At 45.5% G+C, this 17,614-nt stretch overlaps 1 protein-coding gene across 6 annotated transcripts in view; it reads left to right on the top strand.

The window, feature by feature from the left end:
* Nucleotides 1–17,614, top strand: part of C2H16orf78 (chromosome 2 C16orf78 homolog) — a 203,158-nt gene that overhangs the window by 128,914 nt on the left and 56,630 nt on the right. For 2 of the 6 annotated variants that reach the window (XM_077292758.1, XM_077292755.1), the window contains exon 2: nucleotides 401–539. In XM_077292758.1, the coding sequence (XP_077148873.1) occupies nucleotides 459–539 (81 nt within the window). In that variant the 5' untranslated portion in view covers nucleotides 401–458. Of the gene's footprint in view, nucleotides 1–400; nucleotides 540–16,026; nucleotides 16,233–17,614 lie in introns of those variants that run through there. The other 4 variants (XM_077292757.1, XM_077292754.1, XM_077292759.1 and 1 more) reach the window with 3 other exon arrangements.

The following is a 17,614-nucleotide window of genomic DNA, read 5'->3' as shown; positions in this document are numbered from 1 at the left end:
GGAGAGAGAAGAAGGGGAGGAGTGAAAAGCACAGAAAAAGACCAAACAGACACAGGCAGATTGAGTTGCAGCTTTCAGCAAAATGTATTTCACTTCAGTGCTGGATTCACAGCAACACAGCTCAGTACTGCTGTATAATATTTTCTATGGTGCTGCTGCTTCTGTCTGTGCTACAGAAAAAGAAGAGCATGTAGGTGTGTGCTGTGTATGGGAAATCGCAAAGCAGTTCTTCTCCACCTACTACCTGAAAACAAACTGAAAATTAGAGCAGGAGCCTACAGAGGGGAAAACTGGTGAAAATACAGGATACAAGACATATAATGGCCAAATACAGTGTTACTCCTCAAGTACACACACACGCAAGACAACTTACTCTGAAAGTATTTATTTATTGTATTAGGTGTTCATATCACTTGCAGAGGCTTACTCGGTCCCAGAAGCCGGGGAGCAGAGTGAAGATGGAGGCAGAAGATGGTGCGCATTGTGCAAAAGGAAATAAGAAGCCAATGGAAGCTGTGGTGGGACAGGTGAGCAGTGAGGTGAGTCTTTGTTTTCACTGTTATACACCTGTCTTGGGTATCCCAGGCTCCTCTCCCTTCTCCTGTGTCCGCTCCCATCTATTGTGCGCTACGTCAGGTTTTGCCAGTTGCTCGGAGAGGACCAATGACATCTTCTCCCTAGACCTACATGAGGCCAATTGACACACATTGAGGATTCATACACCTGTGTCTTGGGATTGAGCTTCTGGATCTCTGTTAGTTGTATTCCACCTTCTGTGCATACTGTGCTTTACTTGCTTCCATCCCTTCTGGGTCCACTTCATCCGTCTTGTTGCTACTGAGATTACAGAGTGTGGCAAGTCCTAGCTGCCAACATGCCTTCCTTGATGCCTGCTGCATCAGTGCTTGGACTCCATGTACCCACTCAAACTTAAGGCTTAGAGGATCCATCTCACATGGTGAGCTTTGTCATTCAACTTACACTTACAGTGCCTTGCGAAAGTATTTGGCTCCCTGGAACTTTTCAACCTTTTCCCACATATCATGCTTCAAACATAAAGATACCAAATGTAAAATTTTGGTGAAGAATCAACAAAAAGTGGAACACAATTGTGAAGTTGAATGAAATGTATTGGTTATTTTAAATTTTTGTGGAAATTCAAAAACTGAAACTGAAAATATTATTTGGCCCCTTTACTTTCAGTGCAGCAAACTCACCCCACCAGTTCATTGTGGATCTCTGAATGATCCAATGTTGTCCTAAATGCCTAATGATGATAAATATAAATATATAAATATAAATGCACCTGCTCTGTGATAGTCTCAGGGTTCTGTTTGAAGAGAGCATCATGAAGACCAAGGAACACAACAGGTAGGTCCGTGATACTGTTGTGGAGAAGTTTAAAGCCTGATTTGGATACAAAATGATTTCCAAACCTTTAAACATCCCAAGGAGCACTGTGCAAGCGATCATATTGAAATGGAAGGAGTATCATACCACTGCAAATCTACCAAGACCCGGCCGTCCCTCTAAACTTTCATCTCAAACAAGGAGAAGACTGATCAGAGATGCAGCCAAGAGGCCCATGATCACTCTGAATGAACTGCAGAGATCTACAGCTGAGGTGGGACAGTCTGACCATAGGACAACAATCAGTCGTACACTGCACAAATCTGGCCTTTATGGAAGAGTGGCAAGAAGAAAGCCATTTCTCACAGATATCCATAAAAAGTGTCATTTAAAGTTTGCAACAAGCCACCTGGGAGACACACCAAACATGTGGAAGAAGGTGCTCTGGTCAGATGAAACCAAAATTGAACTTTTTGGCAACAATGCCAAACGATATGTTTGTCGTAAAGGTAACACAGCTCATCACCCTGAACACACCATCCCCACTGTCAAACATGGTGGTGGCAGCATCATGGTTTAGGCCTGCTTTCCTTCAGCAGGGACAGGGAAGAGGGTTAAAATTGATGGAAAGATGGATGGAGATAAAATACAGGACCATTCTTGAAGAAAACCTGTTTGAGTCTGCGAAAGACCTTAGACTGAAACGGAAATTTGTCTTCCAACAAGACAATGATCCCAAACATAAAGCAAAAGCTACAATGGAATGGTTCACAAATAAACATATCCAGGTGTTAGAATGGCCATGTCAAAGTCCAGACCTCAATCCAATCGAGAATCTGTGGAAAGAGCTGAAAACTGCTGTTCACAAACGATCTCCATCAAACCTCACTGAGCTCGAGCTGTTTGCCAAGGAAGAATGGGCAAGAATTTCAGTCTCTCGATGTACAAAACTGATAGAGACATACCCCAAGCGACTTGCAGCTTTAATCGCCGCAAAAGGTGATGCAACAAAGTATTAAATTAAAGGGGCCGAATAATATTGCACGCCCCACTTTTCAGTTTCTGAATTTGCACAAAAATTTAAAATAACCAATAAATTTTGTTCAACTTCACAATTGTGTTCCACTTGTTGTTGATTCTTCACCAAAAATTTACATTTGGTATCTTTATGTTTGAAGCATGATATGTGGGAAAAGGTTGAAAAGTTCCAGAGAGCCGAATACTTTCGCAAGGCACTGTATAATGCTCTGCAGACTCAATAAACCCTAGACCATAATAAGGAACATTAGATTATAGCTTACTGTATCAAGCTACTTTAGCTCTTTTTGCCTAGAATACTCATTTATTATAGTACCTTGAGAGACCTACTATATATTTTACTGTAGGTATGAATATTACATTGTTGCCAAGTTTTATTATCATAAATTCCAGCAGGAGAGTGATATTAATACCTACCATATTATCAATTTATTTCCATCTTTACTTTGATGGGTAAATTACATTGTTTGCAAATAAAACAATGCACATGTACCTTTTATGGTATATTAATACCATTGCTGCAGTTTCATCACAGATATACAAAGTTACTGTCATTTTTATAAACTTAATTATTTACAGCTGGGACTTTGCTTTCAAAACATGTGTTGACACTTGGAGAGAAGGAGAGTTCCCCTATGATATGAGGATTCAGCACTCTGTCTGGGCATTTTTGCTTGTGTTAGACAAGAATCTAAGGACTGCCACCTGGGTCAGCTTGTCCACCAGCCTGACAGTGCAGTACCTCTCCGATAATGAATCGCATGTCTATACAAGTACTGCTGAGGTTGCCCTACTTTGTGCAAGGTCAAATTGTCCCCTGTATTTCTTTTGCATAAAAGTAAAGTCAATTTAAAGGTATCAAATAAAAGAGCAAAACACAATTTACAACATATAAATGATTCAAATTGGTCTGCAGTAGGGTTGAGCGAAACGGATCGTTCATTTTCATAAGTCGCCGACTTTTGGCAAAGGCGGCGTCTCATGAAACCAAGCCGATCCCTGTGTGGGGTCTGCCATGCGGTACGTGACTTTCGCGCCAAAGTCGCGTTTCAATGACGCTAAAAGCGCCATTTCTCAGCCAATGAAGGTGGACGCAGAGTGTGGGCAGCGTGATGACATAGATCTCAGTCCCCACCATCTTAGAGAAGGGCATGGCAGTGATTGGCTTGCTTTCTGCGGCGTCACAGGGGCTATAAAGGGGCGTTCCCGCCGACCGCCATCTTACTGCTGCTGATCTGAGCGTAGGGAGAGGTTGCTGCAGCTTATTCGGAAGCAGGGATAGTGATAGGCAGGGTACATAAAGCTACAAACCGCTTGTGCTGTAGCGATTTCCACTGTCCAACACCACCTTTTGATTGCAGGGACAGTGGAAGCTACATTTTTTTTTTCCTCAGCGCTGTAGCTCATTGGGCTGCACTAGAAGGCTCCCTGACCCTGATAGCTGCGTTGCTGTGCCTGTGTGTACGCCGCTGTGCAAACCAACTGCTTTTTTCAAAGCACAAATCCTGTTTTTCCTTCCTTTCTGCACAGCTATCTTGTGTGTTTGTCCACACTTTTGTGTGCAGCAGTCCTTTTTATAGCTGCCTGCCATACTTTTCTGAGATAACTGCAGGGAGATAAATATCGGCAAGTCTGCCTCCGTGCCATTGCTGTGTGTGGTATCTGTCTCTCATTGTGTGCCACCGAAAACACTGTGTAATACTTGGCTATTTTTTTTTTTTGCTAAATTCTCCCTTTTCCAAAAAAAAAATTAGTGGGAGATAAATATTGGCAAGTCTGCCTCTGTGCCATTGCTGTGTGTGGCATCTGTCTCTCATTGTGTGGCACCGAAAACACTGTGTAATACTTGGCCATTTTTTTTTTTTGGGGGGGGGGGTACATTCTCCCTTTTCCAAAAAAAAAATTAGTGGGAGATAAATATTGGCAAGTCTGCCTCCGTGCCACTGCTGTGTGTGGCATCTGTCTCTCATTGTGTGGCACCGAAAACACTGTGTAATACTTGGCCATTTTTTTTTTGGGGTACATTCTCCCTTTTCCAAAAAAAAAATTAGTGGGAGATAAATATTGGCAAGTCTGCCTCCGTGCCATTGCTGTGTGTGGTATCTGTCTCTCATTGTGTGCCACCGAAAACACTGTGTAATACTTGGCCATTTTTATTTTTTTTTGGGTACATTCTCCCTTTTCCAAAAAAAAAAATTAGTGGGAGATAAATATTGGCAAGTCTGCCTCCGTGCCATTGCTGTGTGTGGCATCTGTCTCTCATTGTGTGCCACCGAAAACACTGTGTAATACTTGGCCATTTTTTTTTTTTTAGGGTAAATTCTCCCAGAAAAAAAAAAAAAAAATAGTGGGAGATTAAGATTGGCATTTCTGCTTGAGTGCTGGTCCTGTGTGTGCCATCTGTCTCAAATTATTGGGGCACAGAAAACCTAGTGTGTAACATTGAGCCTGATTTTCCTTTCAGTGTCAGGCACCTATAAAGGTATATATAAATACTACAGAAGTTTGAGTTCACCTGATAAGTTGTTTTACAGTAACAAATAGCGTTACTTTGGTTACGTTTTGCAAACAATGAGGAAGTCTAGTGGAAGAGGTCGTGGCCGTGGGCGGTCATTGTCAGCTGGTAATGATGGTAATGGTGGTGGAGCATCAGGTGGTAGTGGTAAAAGCAGTACAGCACCTAAGTCTCGAGTTGTTGAGCCAGGTTCGTTGTCTGGCTACACAAGGCCTCGAACGCTCTCTTTTCTGGGAGTAGGAAAACCACTTTTGAAGCCGGAGCAGGAGGAACAAGTATTGGCTTTCATTGCTGACTCTGCCTCTAACTCTTTCGCCTCCTCCTCTGAAAGTGCCAAATGTCAGAGCAGTGCATCGTCAGTGGATGCTCCCGGTCAGGAACAAGTCGCTTCCTTGTGTCCTTCACTAAAAACAACAGTTAAGGATGCGTCAGTCGACACAACAGGTTACTCCATGGAGCTCTTTACACATACCGTTCCTGGGTTAGACAGTGAAACAGTTAACAGGCCATGCCCATTAGAAGTTGAATCGGACATGGAGTGCACAGATGCACAGCCACAGCCAGATTACTATGCTGTTCCTTTGACTCAGACCAGAACATTGCCCTCGCAGTGTACTGAGCAGAATCAAACCCAGCGGAGACTATGGTGCCCCGTCACGAACGCTATACCACCGGCTTACACGGTGACACAGACGAAATTGCACATGACATAGAAGAGGAGGTCATAGATGACCCAGTTGTGGACCCCGATTGGCAGCCATTGGGGGAACAGGGTGCAGGCGGCAGTAGTTCTGAAGCGGAGGAGGAGGAGCCGCAGCAGGCATCAACATCAAAACAGGTTCCATCTACCGGGCCCGTATCTGGCCAAAAACGCGTGGCAAAAACAAAACCAGTTGGAGGACAGCGTGGCTAAAGCGTGGTTAAAGAAGCTCAGTCTGTAATGCCTGAAAAGGTATCCGATAGTAGAAAGAGTGCAGTCTGGCATTTTTTTAAACAACATCCAAATGATCAGCGCAAAGTCATCTGTCAAAAATGTTCAACTACCTTAAGCAGAGGTCAGAATCTTAAAAGTCTAAATACAAGTTGCATGCATAGACATTTATCCACCATGCATTTGCAAGCCTGGACTAACTACCAAACGTCCCTAAAGGTTGCAGCACCCTCGGCCAATGAAGCTAGTCAGCAACGCTACATCCCTTCCCTCCCTGTAAGCCCACCATTTCCCGCGCCACCTGCAGTATCTGTGCAGCTTTCGTCGCCAGGCCAAAGCAGTCAGGGAATCACCAGGTTAGTAGTAGGAAACACTGCATGTAGGGCACCGGCAAGAATACCATCTCCAACCCTCTCTCACTCACCCATGTCCACCGGCACCACCGCTAGTTCCACGATCTCCAGCTCTCCAGTCCAGCTCACCCTACATGAGACTCTTGTTAGGAAAAGGAAGTACTCATCCTCGCATCCGCGTACACAGGGTTTGAACGCCCACATTGCTAGACTTATCTCATTAGAGATGATGCCCTACCGGTCAGTTGAAAGCGAAGCTTTCAAAGCGCTGATGGACTACGCTGTACCACGCTACGAGCTACCCAGTCGGCACTTATTTTCTAGAAAAGCCATCCCAGCCCTCCAACAGCATGTTAAAGACCGCATCGTCCATGCACTCAGGCAGTCTGTGACTACAAAGGTGCACCTGACAACAGATGCATGGCCCAGTAGGCATGGCCAGGGACGTTACGTGTCCATCACGGCACACTGGGTGAATGTGGTAGATGCAGGGTCCACAGGGGACAGCAATATTGGGACAGTTCTGCCTAGCCCACGGTCAAGGAAAGAGTTGGCTGTAGGCGTTCGCCCCCCCTCCTCCTCTTCCTCCTCCTTCTCCTGCAGAAGCGAGAGCTCATCCACAGACTGCAGTCGCACATCCACTCCATCCGCAGCTGCCACTGTTGCACACCAGGTGTGCCATTATGGGACAGCTAGTGGCAAGCGTCAGCAGGCTGTATTGGCAATGAAATGTTTGGGCGACAACAGACACACCGCGGAAATTCTGTCCGAATTCTTGCAGAAAGAAACTCAGTCATGGCTGGGCACTGTACTTCTTGAGGCAGACAAGGTAGTGAGTGATAACGGAAGGAATTTCATGGCTGCCATAGCCCTTTCCCAACTGAAACACATTCCTTGCCTGGCTCACACCTTAAACCTGGTGGTGCAGTGCTTCCTGAAAAGTTATCCGGGGTTACCCGACCTGCTCCTCAAAGTGCGCAGACTTTCCTCGCATATCCGCCGTTCGCCTGTACACTCCAGCCGTATGCAGAACTATCAGCGTTCTTTGAACCTTCCTCAGCATCGCCTAATCATCGACGTTGCAACAAGGTGGAACTCCACACTGCACATGCTTCAGAGAGTGTGCGAACAGAGGCGTGCTGTTATGTATTTGTGGGAGGATACACGGGCAGGCAGTTGGATGGCAGACATGGAGTTGTCAGGTGTGCAGTGGTCGAAGCTACAAGACCTGTGTCAAGTCCTTCAGTGTTTTGAGGAATGCACAAGGCTGGTTAGCGCAGACAACGCAATAATAAGCATGAGCATCCCCCTAATGCGTCTGCTGATGCAAAGTTTGATGCACATAAAGGAGCAGGCGTCTGCAGCCGAGGAAGAGGAAAGCCTTGATGACAGTCAGCCATTGTCTGGTCAGGGCCGTGTAGAGGACACGGTAGCGGGCGAAGAGGAGGACGAGGAGGATGATGGGAATGAGTACTTTTTTAATGAGGAAGCTTCTCCTGGGCCAACAGAAATTAGTGGCGTTGCAAGGCCGGGTTCTGTTTTTGTAAGGGAGACAAGTGACATAGATTTGCCTGTAACTGCCCCTCAAACCAGCACAACCGCAGATTTGCCAACTGGAACTTCGGCCCACATGGCGGATTATGCCTTACGTATCCTCAAAAAGGACCCACGCATTATTAAAATGATGAGCGATGACGATTACTGGTTGGCCTGCATCCTTGACCCTCGCTATAAAGGCAAATTGCAAAATATTATGCCACATGAGAACCTCGAACAAATATTAGCAACCAAACAAGCTACTCTTGTAGACCGTTTGATTCAGGCATTCCCAGCACACAGCGCCGGTGATGGTTCTCACACAAGCTGCAGGGGTGCACAGATGAGAGGTGTTAGAGGTGCACAGATCAGAAGTGGCGTTGGACAGAGGGGTTTTCTGACCAGGTTGTGGAGTGATTTCGCAATGACCGCAGACAGGACAGTTACTGCAGCATCAATTCAAAGTGACAGGAGACAACATTTGTCCAGTATGGTTACTAACTATTTTTCAGCCCTTATTGATGTTCTCCCTCAACCGTCATTCCCATTTGATTACTGGGCTTCCAAATTAGACACCTGGCCTGAATTGGCAGAATATGCATTGCAGGAGCTTGCTTGCCCAGCAGCTAGTGTGCTATCAGAAAGAGTATTCAGTGCTGCTGGTTCAATATTAACCGAAAAAAGGACTCGTCTGGCTACCCAAAATGTGGATGATCTCACCTTCATTAAAATGAACCACTCCTGGATTTCAAATTATTTTGCCCCACCTTTCCCGGCTGACACCTAGCTTTCCTATAAAAAGGTCTTGCTTGTGGACTGGTCTTACTGAGTGTTCAAATCTCTTAATTTGCAGCAGCTGTTTGACCAGCATACGACATGTTTACACATCCCCCAATGGGAAAACTCCCCCCAAGGGGCCGTTGTCTCACTCTCGACACTTGGCGCAAGCACCCGTTAGTTACAGTGCTGTTTGTCAGAAGAGGTGGGTGTGCTCGCTTTTGGTCGACGGCACTGCCACTGGGTCCCTCATAGTACAATATAGTGTCTCTGGTGGTGGTGGTGCACACCCAACGTCAGACACACCGTTGTAACATAAGGGGCCCTGGGGCTGTACCGCCGGCCACAATAGAGTTCCCCCCCAGCTCAACCTGTGCTCTACCACGTGCAAAATTATCTCGCACAGCTCCACCAATGTTTAGTCTATGCGCTGACATCATTCAATGCCTGGCACTGACAAACAATACCAATTTGTTGACATCTATGATGCTAGTTAAAGTAGTCTGGGTCAGTGTCCTATATTGACACCAGTAAATACTAATTTACTGCCAAATTACTTTGTCATAATCCCTGCAGATGAGCCCACCCCTGTACCTAAGCATGCCACCCTTTTTTTTATTTATAGTTGTTTTGCGAGACATTAACATCTATTTATTTTTTGGGAGTACTAACTGTGTCAGACACTTCTTGCAATACTCCTCCACTGACCACAATGCTGCCTGCCTGTGTATCCATGTAACCGATTTAAAACTGCCATGCCTGCCTATTGTTTGTTATTTTAGGCCTTTGATAGCCTGTCTGCGGCCCCTACTTGCAATACTCCTCCACTGACCACAATGCTGCCTGCCTGTGTATCCATGTAACCGATTTAAAACTGCCATGCCTGCCTATTGTTTGTTATTTAAGGCCTTTGATAGCCTGTCTGCGGCCCCTACTTGCAATACTCCTCCACTGACCACAATGCTGCCTGCCTGTGTATCCATGTAACCGATTTAAAACTGCCATGCCTGCCTATTGTTTGTTATTTTAGGCCTTTGTTAGCCTGTCTGCGGCCCCTACTTGCAATACTCCTCCACTGACCACAATGCTGCCTGCCTGTGTATCCATGTAACCGATTTAAAACTGCCATGCCTGACTATTGTTTGTTATTTTAGGCCTTTGTTAGCCTGTCTGCGGCCCCTACTTGCAATACTCCTCCACTGACCACAATGCTGCCCGGAGTGCCTGCCTGTGTATCCATGTAACCGATTTAAAACTGCCATGCCTGCCTATTGTTTGTTATTTAAGGCCTTTGATAGCCTGTCTGCGGCCCCTACTTGCAATACTCCTCCACTGACCACAATGCTGCCTGCCTGTGTATCCATGTAACCGATTTAAAACTGCCATGCCTGCCTATTGTTTGTTATTTAAGGCCTTTGATAGCCTGTCTGTGGCCCCTACTTGCAATACTCCTCCACTGACCACAATGCTGCCTGCCTGTGTATCCATGTAACCGATTTAAAACTGCCATGTCTGACTATTGTTTGTTATTTTAGGCCTTTGTTAGCCTGTCTGCGGCCCCTACTTGCAATACTCCTCCACTGACCACAATGCTGCCTGCCTGTGTATCCATGTAACCGATTTAAAACTGCCATGCCTGCCTATTGTTTGTTATTTAAGGCCTTTGATAGCCTGTCTGCGGCCCCTACTTGCAATACTCCTCAACTGACCACACCAATGCTGCCCGTGTACCCCTGGAACCTATTTAAAAGTTCATAGAGCCTAGTTATATATTTTATTTACTATTAATAAGGCCATGATGGACTACGCTGTACCATGCTACAAGCTAACCAGTCGACACTTCTTTTGCGAGAAAAGCCATCCCAACCCTCCACCAGCATGTAAAAGACCGCATTGTCCATGCACTCTGGCAATCTGTGAGTACAAAGGTGCACCTGACAACAGACGCATGGACCTGTAGGCATGGCCACGGAAGATTACGTGTCCATTACGGCGCAATGGGTTAATGTGGTGGATGCATGGTCCACAGGGGACAGCCTACTAAGTCTGTCTGCAGTCCCTAATTCAAATTGTCCTCCACTGTCTAAATCGGAGCTTCCACCTTCTGGCTTTCGGCCTATAGTATCAGAAATTAAACTGCATTTGGCCTTCAACTTTGGTTACGGCCTACTAACGGTGTCTGCCCCTGCCTGGTGTTTGCCCTCAACTGAATAAAGCTGAGCTTCCACCTTCTGGCTTTCGGCCTATAGTATCAGATATTAAACTGCATTTGGCCTTCAACTTTGGTTACGGCCTACTAACGGTGTCTGCCCCTGCCTGGTGTTTTTCCTCAACTGAATAAAGCTGAGCTTCAACCTTCTGGCTCTCATTAAGTGCTGTGTTTTTAAAAATTGGTGGTTAGGGCCTACTAACGGTGTCTGCCCCTCCCTGGTGTTTGCCCTCAACTGAATAAAGCTGAGCTTCAGTCTTTAGGCTTTTGGCCTAAAGTATCAGATATTAAACTGCATTTGGCCTATTAGTGTGTTTGGGCCCTTAAAACAGTGTCTGCTGCTCCTGGGTTTGCTACTCCACTGAACAAAGCAATGCCACCGGTTTAGTCCTGTTACCAATTTTGAACTGCATTTAGCCTACTTTATTCTTTGGCCCTATATCTGTTTCCTCCTCATCCTGCCCATTGCCCAGCCACTGCTAGATGAGTCTGCTGGTACATTGACCTAGACCACTACATTCCCCTTGCACTCTACACAGCCAGAATCTGACCCTGCTGAAAGTAAGGTTCCCCTTCCCGCATGTTATACCACCTTACACAGGGACAAAGAGGAAGGTGCAGATGAAAGTGCAGGTTCCTTCATCAGGTGGGGGGGCATACTCGTTGGCGACGTCACTGGCACAGGGCCCCTCAGAGTACGCAAAAGTGTCGCTGCTGGTGGGAGGCGCCCCCGCCGTGCAAACACACCGCTGTACTTTGAGGGGCCCTGTGCCAGTGCCAATGCGAACGAGTGTGCCCCCCTGCTTGCTCAGGATCACAGCACTTGCAACGTTGAAATACTTACCTCTCCCTGCTCCACCGCCGTGACGTAGTCCACGATTCCTGGGCCCACTAAAACCTTGAACCAGCCCTACCCCCCACAACTTTTGCCAAATGACCCCCAAGTTCCATTGAACAACTATTATTATAAAGTTAATTAAGATTGACAAGCTTCAGAAACAAGAATGGATGTTTTTGGCATTAAAATGGGCACTGTAGGTGTTTTCCTGGCCTCCACTCACTGCCGACTATGCTTCCCCATTGACTTGCATTGGGTTTCGTGTTTCGGTCGATCCCCGACTTTTAGCGATAATCGGCCGACTGCACTCGACTCGACTCTGGACAAAGTCGGGTTTCACAAAACCCGACTCGATCTTTAAAAAATGAAAGTCGCTCAACCCTAGTCTGCAGTGATTAAAAAAAAATATTCACGTAATAGTAGCTGATCTGCAGTATTGCGCAGATGATGGGATGGTGATGTTCTGCTCTGTACACCGTTCATACCCAGCAACTGATGAAAGTAATTCATCAAGATCACAATGATGTAAAAATCCTTTTAATAAGAAGGCACAAAGGGCTTATCCAGGACTTAACTATTTTTTTTATATAAGCCAAAAAAACTGAGACAGGTAGTTGCTAACTAGTTAGCAATTACCCATCTGTTCTATCCGCTCCTGTTCTTTCGACATCATGCTGATGACAGCTGGCTCCCTGTAGTTTTGCAGCATGGAGCCGGCAGTCAATCAGCATGACATTGGCAGTCAATCAGCATGACATCGGCAGTCAATCAGCTGACATCGGCAGTCTATCAGCTGACGTCGGCAGTCAATCAGCATGAGGTCGGCAGTCAATCAGCATGAGGTCAGCAGTCAATCAGCATGACGTTGGCAGTCAATCAGCATGACGTTGGCAGTCAATCAGCATGACTTGGCAGTCAATCAGCATGACATTGGGAGACAAGCTCCGTCAACAGAGCAGAGTGGAAGAGAAGCAGGTACTCTGTCAACGTGACGTCAGTGCAAGCTGCAGAATCAACAGCATGAGCGGTCTGTGACAGCTCTGTGTCGGCAGACATCTGCACCAGGCACAACAGGCAGGTAGTTCTTAGGCCCATGGTAAAAAATGTATATTGTCCTCAATAACCCCTTTAAAGGGAACCTGCCAGCAGTTTTGTGATGTGTCAACTAAACCTATGACCTTAATCAGACCTGCGCTGCATTCCCATAAATGGTTGTATAACCCCCTGATTTTCCACGGTGTACCCCAAAAACCTTTTGAAATTCTCCCTCACTGTATATTAATCCTGTCAGTCTGGTCCGGGTAGGCATCCTTTCTGCGCTCTCTATCCCTCCTCCCGGCTGCTGATTGAATCCTTCTGCTTTGATTGACATGGATAACACTCCCTGCATCGTTCACATAGCCGGGCAAAATCTCGCACCTACGCAGTGAAATTACCGGACCGAGCCTGCACAGTTTTTCTTTAACGACTGGCCATTTCATAAATGGAACTTTTTTATTGTTCCATTAAAATAGCAGCAAGAGGCTTTGCATTGCAAGAGAAATTATTAAAGTTTGAAAAAACATTAAAAAATGACTGCAGTTTATAAAGAACAATTTCTATGTGAATATAGAAAAAAAAGGAACATTTGGCATTTTTGTTCACAATGGAAAAACAGACCTCTGTCCTAGCAATGCTGATCTTTTACTGCTAAAACTCAGCGGCTCTGAAGAGCTATGGAGATGCTAGAAAGCAAGAATAGGAGATTTAACAGAGCGTTGTCAAAAAAGATGCTGCAAACTGGGGACTTGCACCTAAAAAAAGGCAATAAACGGGTGAATTGTTAGGTTCATCTGGTGAAGTGGATAGGCAAAGCCGCAGGTCAAGGTGGACACATGGACGGCACGTGGTACAGAAAGGATTGGACAAGAGGCAAAAGTGGACAGCAGACAAACAAGCGAGCCAGGACTTGATGGAAGTCACAGAACCAAAAACAAAAATGAAGAGCGAAGTGGCAAGTGTGAAAAAGCACACAGATATAGGTTAGCAGGATCCACAGCAGATGTGAACAGTCTCTAATAATTCTTTGTGATCCTTACAGCAAACAGGAAGCAAGGAGAGGGTTAACTGGCAGTCTGAGGGTTTGTAGAAATCACAGGAGTTTGCAAAGGTGACTGCAAAAGAAGAAACTGGACTGGAATGAACATCAACAGAACACATTACAGTCTCAGTTCTCAGATACAGAGGCGTCTGGAAACCGGCGTGAAAAAGACCCCCATAAAATGAACCTAGTGTACGGCAATGTCAAAATAATGATTGTGCATGTGTTCCGTCTTATGTCACTTCTTTTAACTACCGTACTTCAAGGTTCTGAAACCCTGAATTGGTTAAAGGAGTGACATGCTCGTTCTTTGGATGGCTTCCACTGCGAAGCTGCCCACTCTTATACTTTACAGGACAGAGCGAAAGTTGCCGATGCAAGAGCAACAGCAAAGCCGGCTCAGGAGAGTAACAACAGTCATTTTTCTGAATGGCTTTGACTGGGAAAAAACGGAAGGGTGGCCATGTCTGAATGTTGCTGTGTCTGTGTGCTCATACCATTTTACTGTTTTTTTGGAAGCGGTAAAAAACTTGTAAGTTCGTGCTAATAAGCCTAACTTACAAAGTGCCCTCCAACCCCTTCAGTATAATATCCCCCATTCAGTGTTATGGCCCCTCACACAGTATAATGGGGTCTATATTCCCACACACAGAATGATAGTCCAAAGCCCCACACAGTATGATGGACCCACAGTTTCCCCAACAAGTTCTGACTGACACTAAAAATAAACACAAATACTAATCAGCTCGACAATGTTCCCCAAGTGCGCTGTTTAAGTCTGTTCTGTGTGTGGACTGACGCTCCGCATAGTAGGTGTGACCTAGTGACATCATCACGTCTGCTGTACTGAGACTCAGATGCACAGGCTGATTGTGGAGCAGGGAGTCAACAGCCCCCTATTCCACCATTGTTGAAATCGAGACACTTAGCAGAGGGACACCGTATTTTTTAGCTCTGGGGTCCTGCAGCTCACATGTGGTACACCACCATTCCAGCTTTTTGCCTCTCCCAGTCCTTAGGTTGGACAGGAACAGCCAAAGGATCAGATGTGGCCTGCAGGCCGCAGTTTACCTACTTCTACCCTACAGGATAAATGTGATCTCTAAGATCTTCGCCATTTGATTGAATGGGATCTCACTGCTAGGATTACCTGCCGTGAACATGATTGTCCTCCTCCGGTCTCCAGGCTACTTTGCAGATCTGTCCGGGCTGGCGGAGGAGCTATCATGCACTTGGGTGATGTGACTACACACGGTGGTGCCTCACTTGTGGAAGTGGTGAGCGATGAGAGAACATGAGATGCCATGTTTCCCACTTGTTTTGCTGCCCGGGAGACAAGGGACCCTGTGTCTCCCAGATGCCAGGTACCAAAGGATGCTGCCTTGCCTGGTGTTAGCCAATGGTGGGAATTTGTGCTGTTCGGGTGAGCATGCAATGGCTCCCTGGACATGGCTGGGAGGAATACAGCACCCGATTGTTATCCTTGGATTTGGGCTAGCTATTCAAGGCCTACTACTAATCCAGTTCAGTGGTGTTTATTTAGCGCCTTTGCATAGGGGTATGCTGAGTGGTTCCTGGTTGAGTTTTTGTTGCTTCTCACTAGCTGCTAATGGTAGTTATTGGTTCTTCTTTATTAGCTATTGTACCGGGGTTTCCCCTTGGTTTTATGCTGCCAGCTTTGGATTTACTCTTGCACCTGACTCTACATCGTCCACGTCACCAGCTGCCACTATGCGACAGCAGTCTCGGAAGGGCTCTACAAAGCCCCCCTCCCATTTGGCAGTGGGTGACGAAAATCCCACTCTTTAAAGGGGTATACCCATCTCCAAGATCCTCTCCCAATATGTAGTAGGTGTAATAATAATAATAATAATATTAGAAATGTAGTATAGTTTTATATCAGTGGTCGTCACCATGGATACCTAGGTTCCTGCAATGTCTGCACATGAGGAAAGAGACCTAGCGGATCAGAAAAAATAATTTGTTAATATTATTACTATTACACCTACTACATATTGGGATAGCATCATGGAGATGGGAATATCGCTTTAAGGACTTGTCTAGCAGTGGTGGCTTGCGCTAAGTGTGTCTGTGATTGCACTTTTGTTAGTCTGTTGCGAGTCGCTACAGAATAGCATCAGCTGGGAATTTGTGAAAGACAGTCAGGTGATATTCACATGTAACTATAGAGAGGACCCTGAATGTATTTAACTGATGGGCCCCTGGCACTCCAGTCCAACACTGGTTACGCTGTATATAGCATTATTATTCAGAAAACATATATTATTCGGTATTTACTATATATGTATCAATAGATAAATAGATGAAGGACAGATAGAGATTTTCTCTTTATGATGTCACAGTTATCTGTATTTGCATACTTGTTGCCATGGTATCGCAACACATTCCTAGCAACGAAGAGTAGAGGAAAGCTTGTTTGTCAACCACCATGATGTCCCCTGGTATGAATGTAGGATCCGATGATCTTCCATCCATCTGAGATAAGTCCTGTACTGAGAAGATGAACATGAGCAAAGCGAGAGACGGGTTACAGGGCAACAGGGCAATGACAGTACAAGTTTCCAACAATAGAGAATCCATTCAGGTAGATGAGCAGAAAGGGTCAACTTACTTATGAGTTGAGGTGTCCAAAAATGAAATCCGGCAGTTCTCCAGACAGGAGATGTGTGTGTGCATACACATATATATATATATATATATATATATATATATATATACACACACACACACAGTAAGTAGTAATTGATATTAAGTGCTTTAGTCATATAAATGGCACAATACATATATTTTCACTATATTATACTACATTACAATACTTCCATCTATCTCCTGTATATATACTCTGAATATATCTTCTGTATTTTTCAGACTATAAGACGCACTTTTTCCCCAAAAAAATGGGGGGGTGTCTAACAGTCGGAATGTACTTACAATTGGCGTGGTGGCAGCAGGAACTGGGCGATTCTTCTGGTGGTCCAACACTGCAGGGCGATGATCTCACCCCCATCTTAGCTTGGTTTGGCAGTGTTTGGTGGTTTGGGGGGCTCCGGCGACGTTTTGTGAAAGCCCGGAGCCCCGCACTTCTATTGCCTCAATGCTGTGGTCTCCAGGAAAATGGCCACCATGTCACTGGAGCCCCCCGCACCACCGAGCACCGACAAACCTACCACACCAGTCTGGGTCATAACATCGCCGGACCACCAAACACCCCCTGTGACTCCGCTCCACCAGCGCTGCCAATCCCTCCAGGGTAAGTTGAATTCAGAACTTAAGATGCGCCCCCATTTGACGCATTAATTTTTTTCCCCCATTTTCCTTCTGAAAATTTGGGGTGCGTCTTATGGTCCGTTGCGTCTTATAGTCAGAAAAATATGGTATTTCATTAAAAAGACCACCTGTTTCTTCCAACCTTCCCAGATCCATCTGACCGTCTCAGATTTGGGGTCATCATAATTAGTGGTGAGCACTTTAAAGCTATTATGCTACCGATTCATCATAATATATAGGGGGGACAGTGGGTGGATCATTATGTATGGGGGTGGCACTGTCAGGAAATCATGCTCGATGTGGGGAGCACAGTTAATTCTGCCATTTAATTGTTTTGCTTTTCATCATTCTACATATTAGATACATATTGTATTATTTTTAATAGTATGGATAGTTATAGATGCGCTGATATTCACCCTTTGACACTTCATGATGTACTATTATGTCATGTAGCACCTCAGGGTGGTTGGAGCAGGCTCAGCTCCTGAGCCCGCTCTACGCAGGGCAGATATTGGCTATATTACATTGTTAGCATCTGCCTTTAAACAGCCATGATCAGTGCTATTGATGTTAACCTTTTGAATGCTGCCATCAAACATGTAAGAGCCACAATTCGATTTGGGCGTTTGTTCATGCATTCATCAGTCCCTCCAGTACGTGACCACGGGGAGCCAATCGGTTGGTATAACAGGCAAGGGC

The sequence above is a fragment of the Ranitomeya variabilis genome, chromosome 2 (genome assembly GCF_051348905.1).
Source record: "Ranitomeya variabilis isolate aRanVar5 chromosome 2, aRanVar5.hap1, whole genome shotgun sequence".
In the NCBI taxonomy this organism is placed as follows: Eukaryota; Metazoa; Chordata; class Amphibia; order Anura; family Dendrobatidae; genus Ranitomeya; species Ranitomeya variabilis.
Note: the sequence above shows the minus strand (reverse complement) of the source record. Positions and strands in the feature narration are given on the sequence as shown.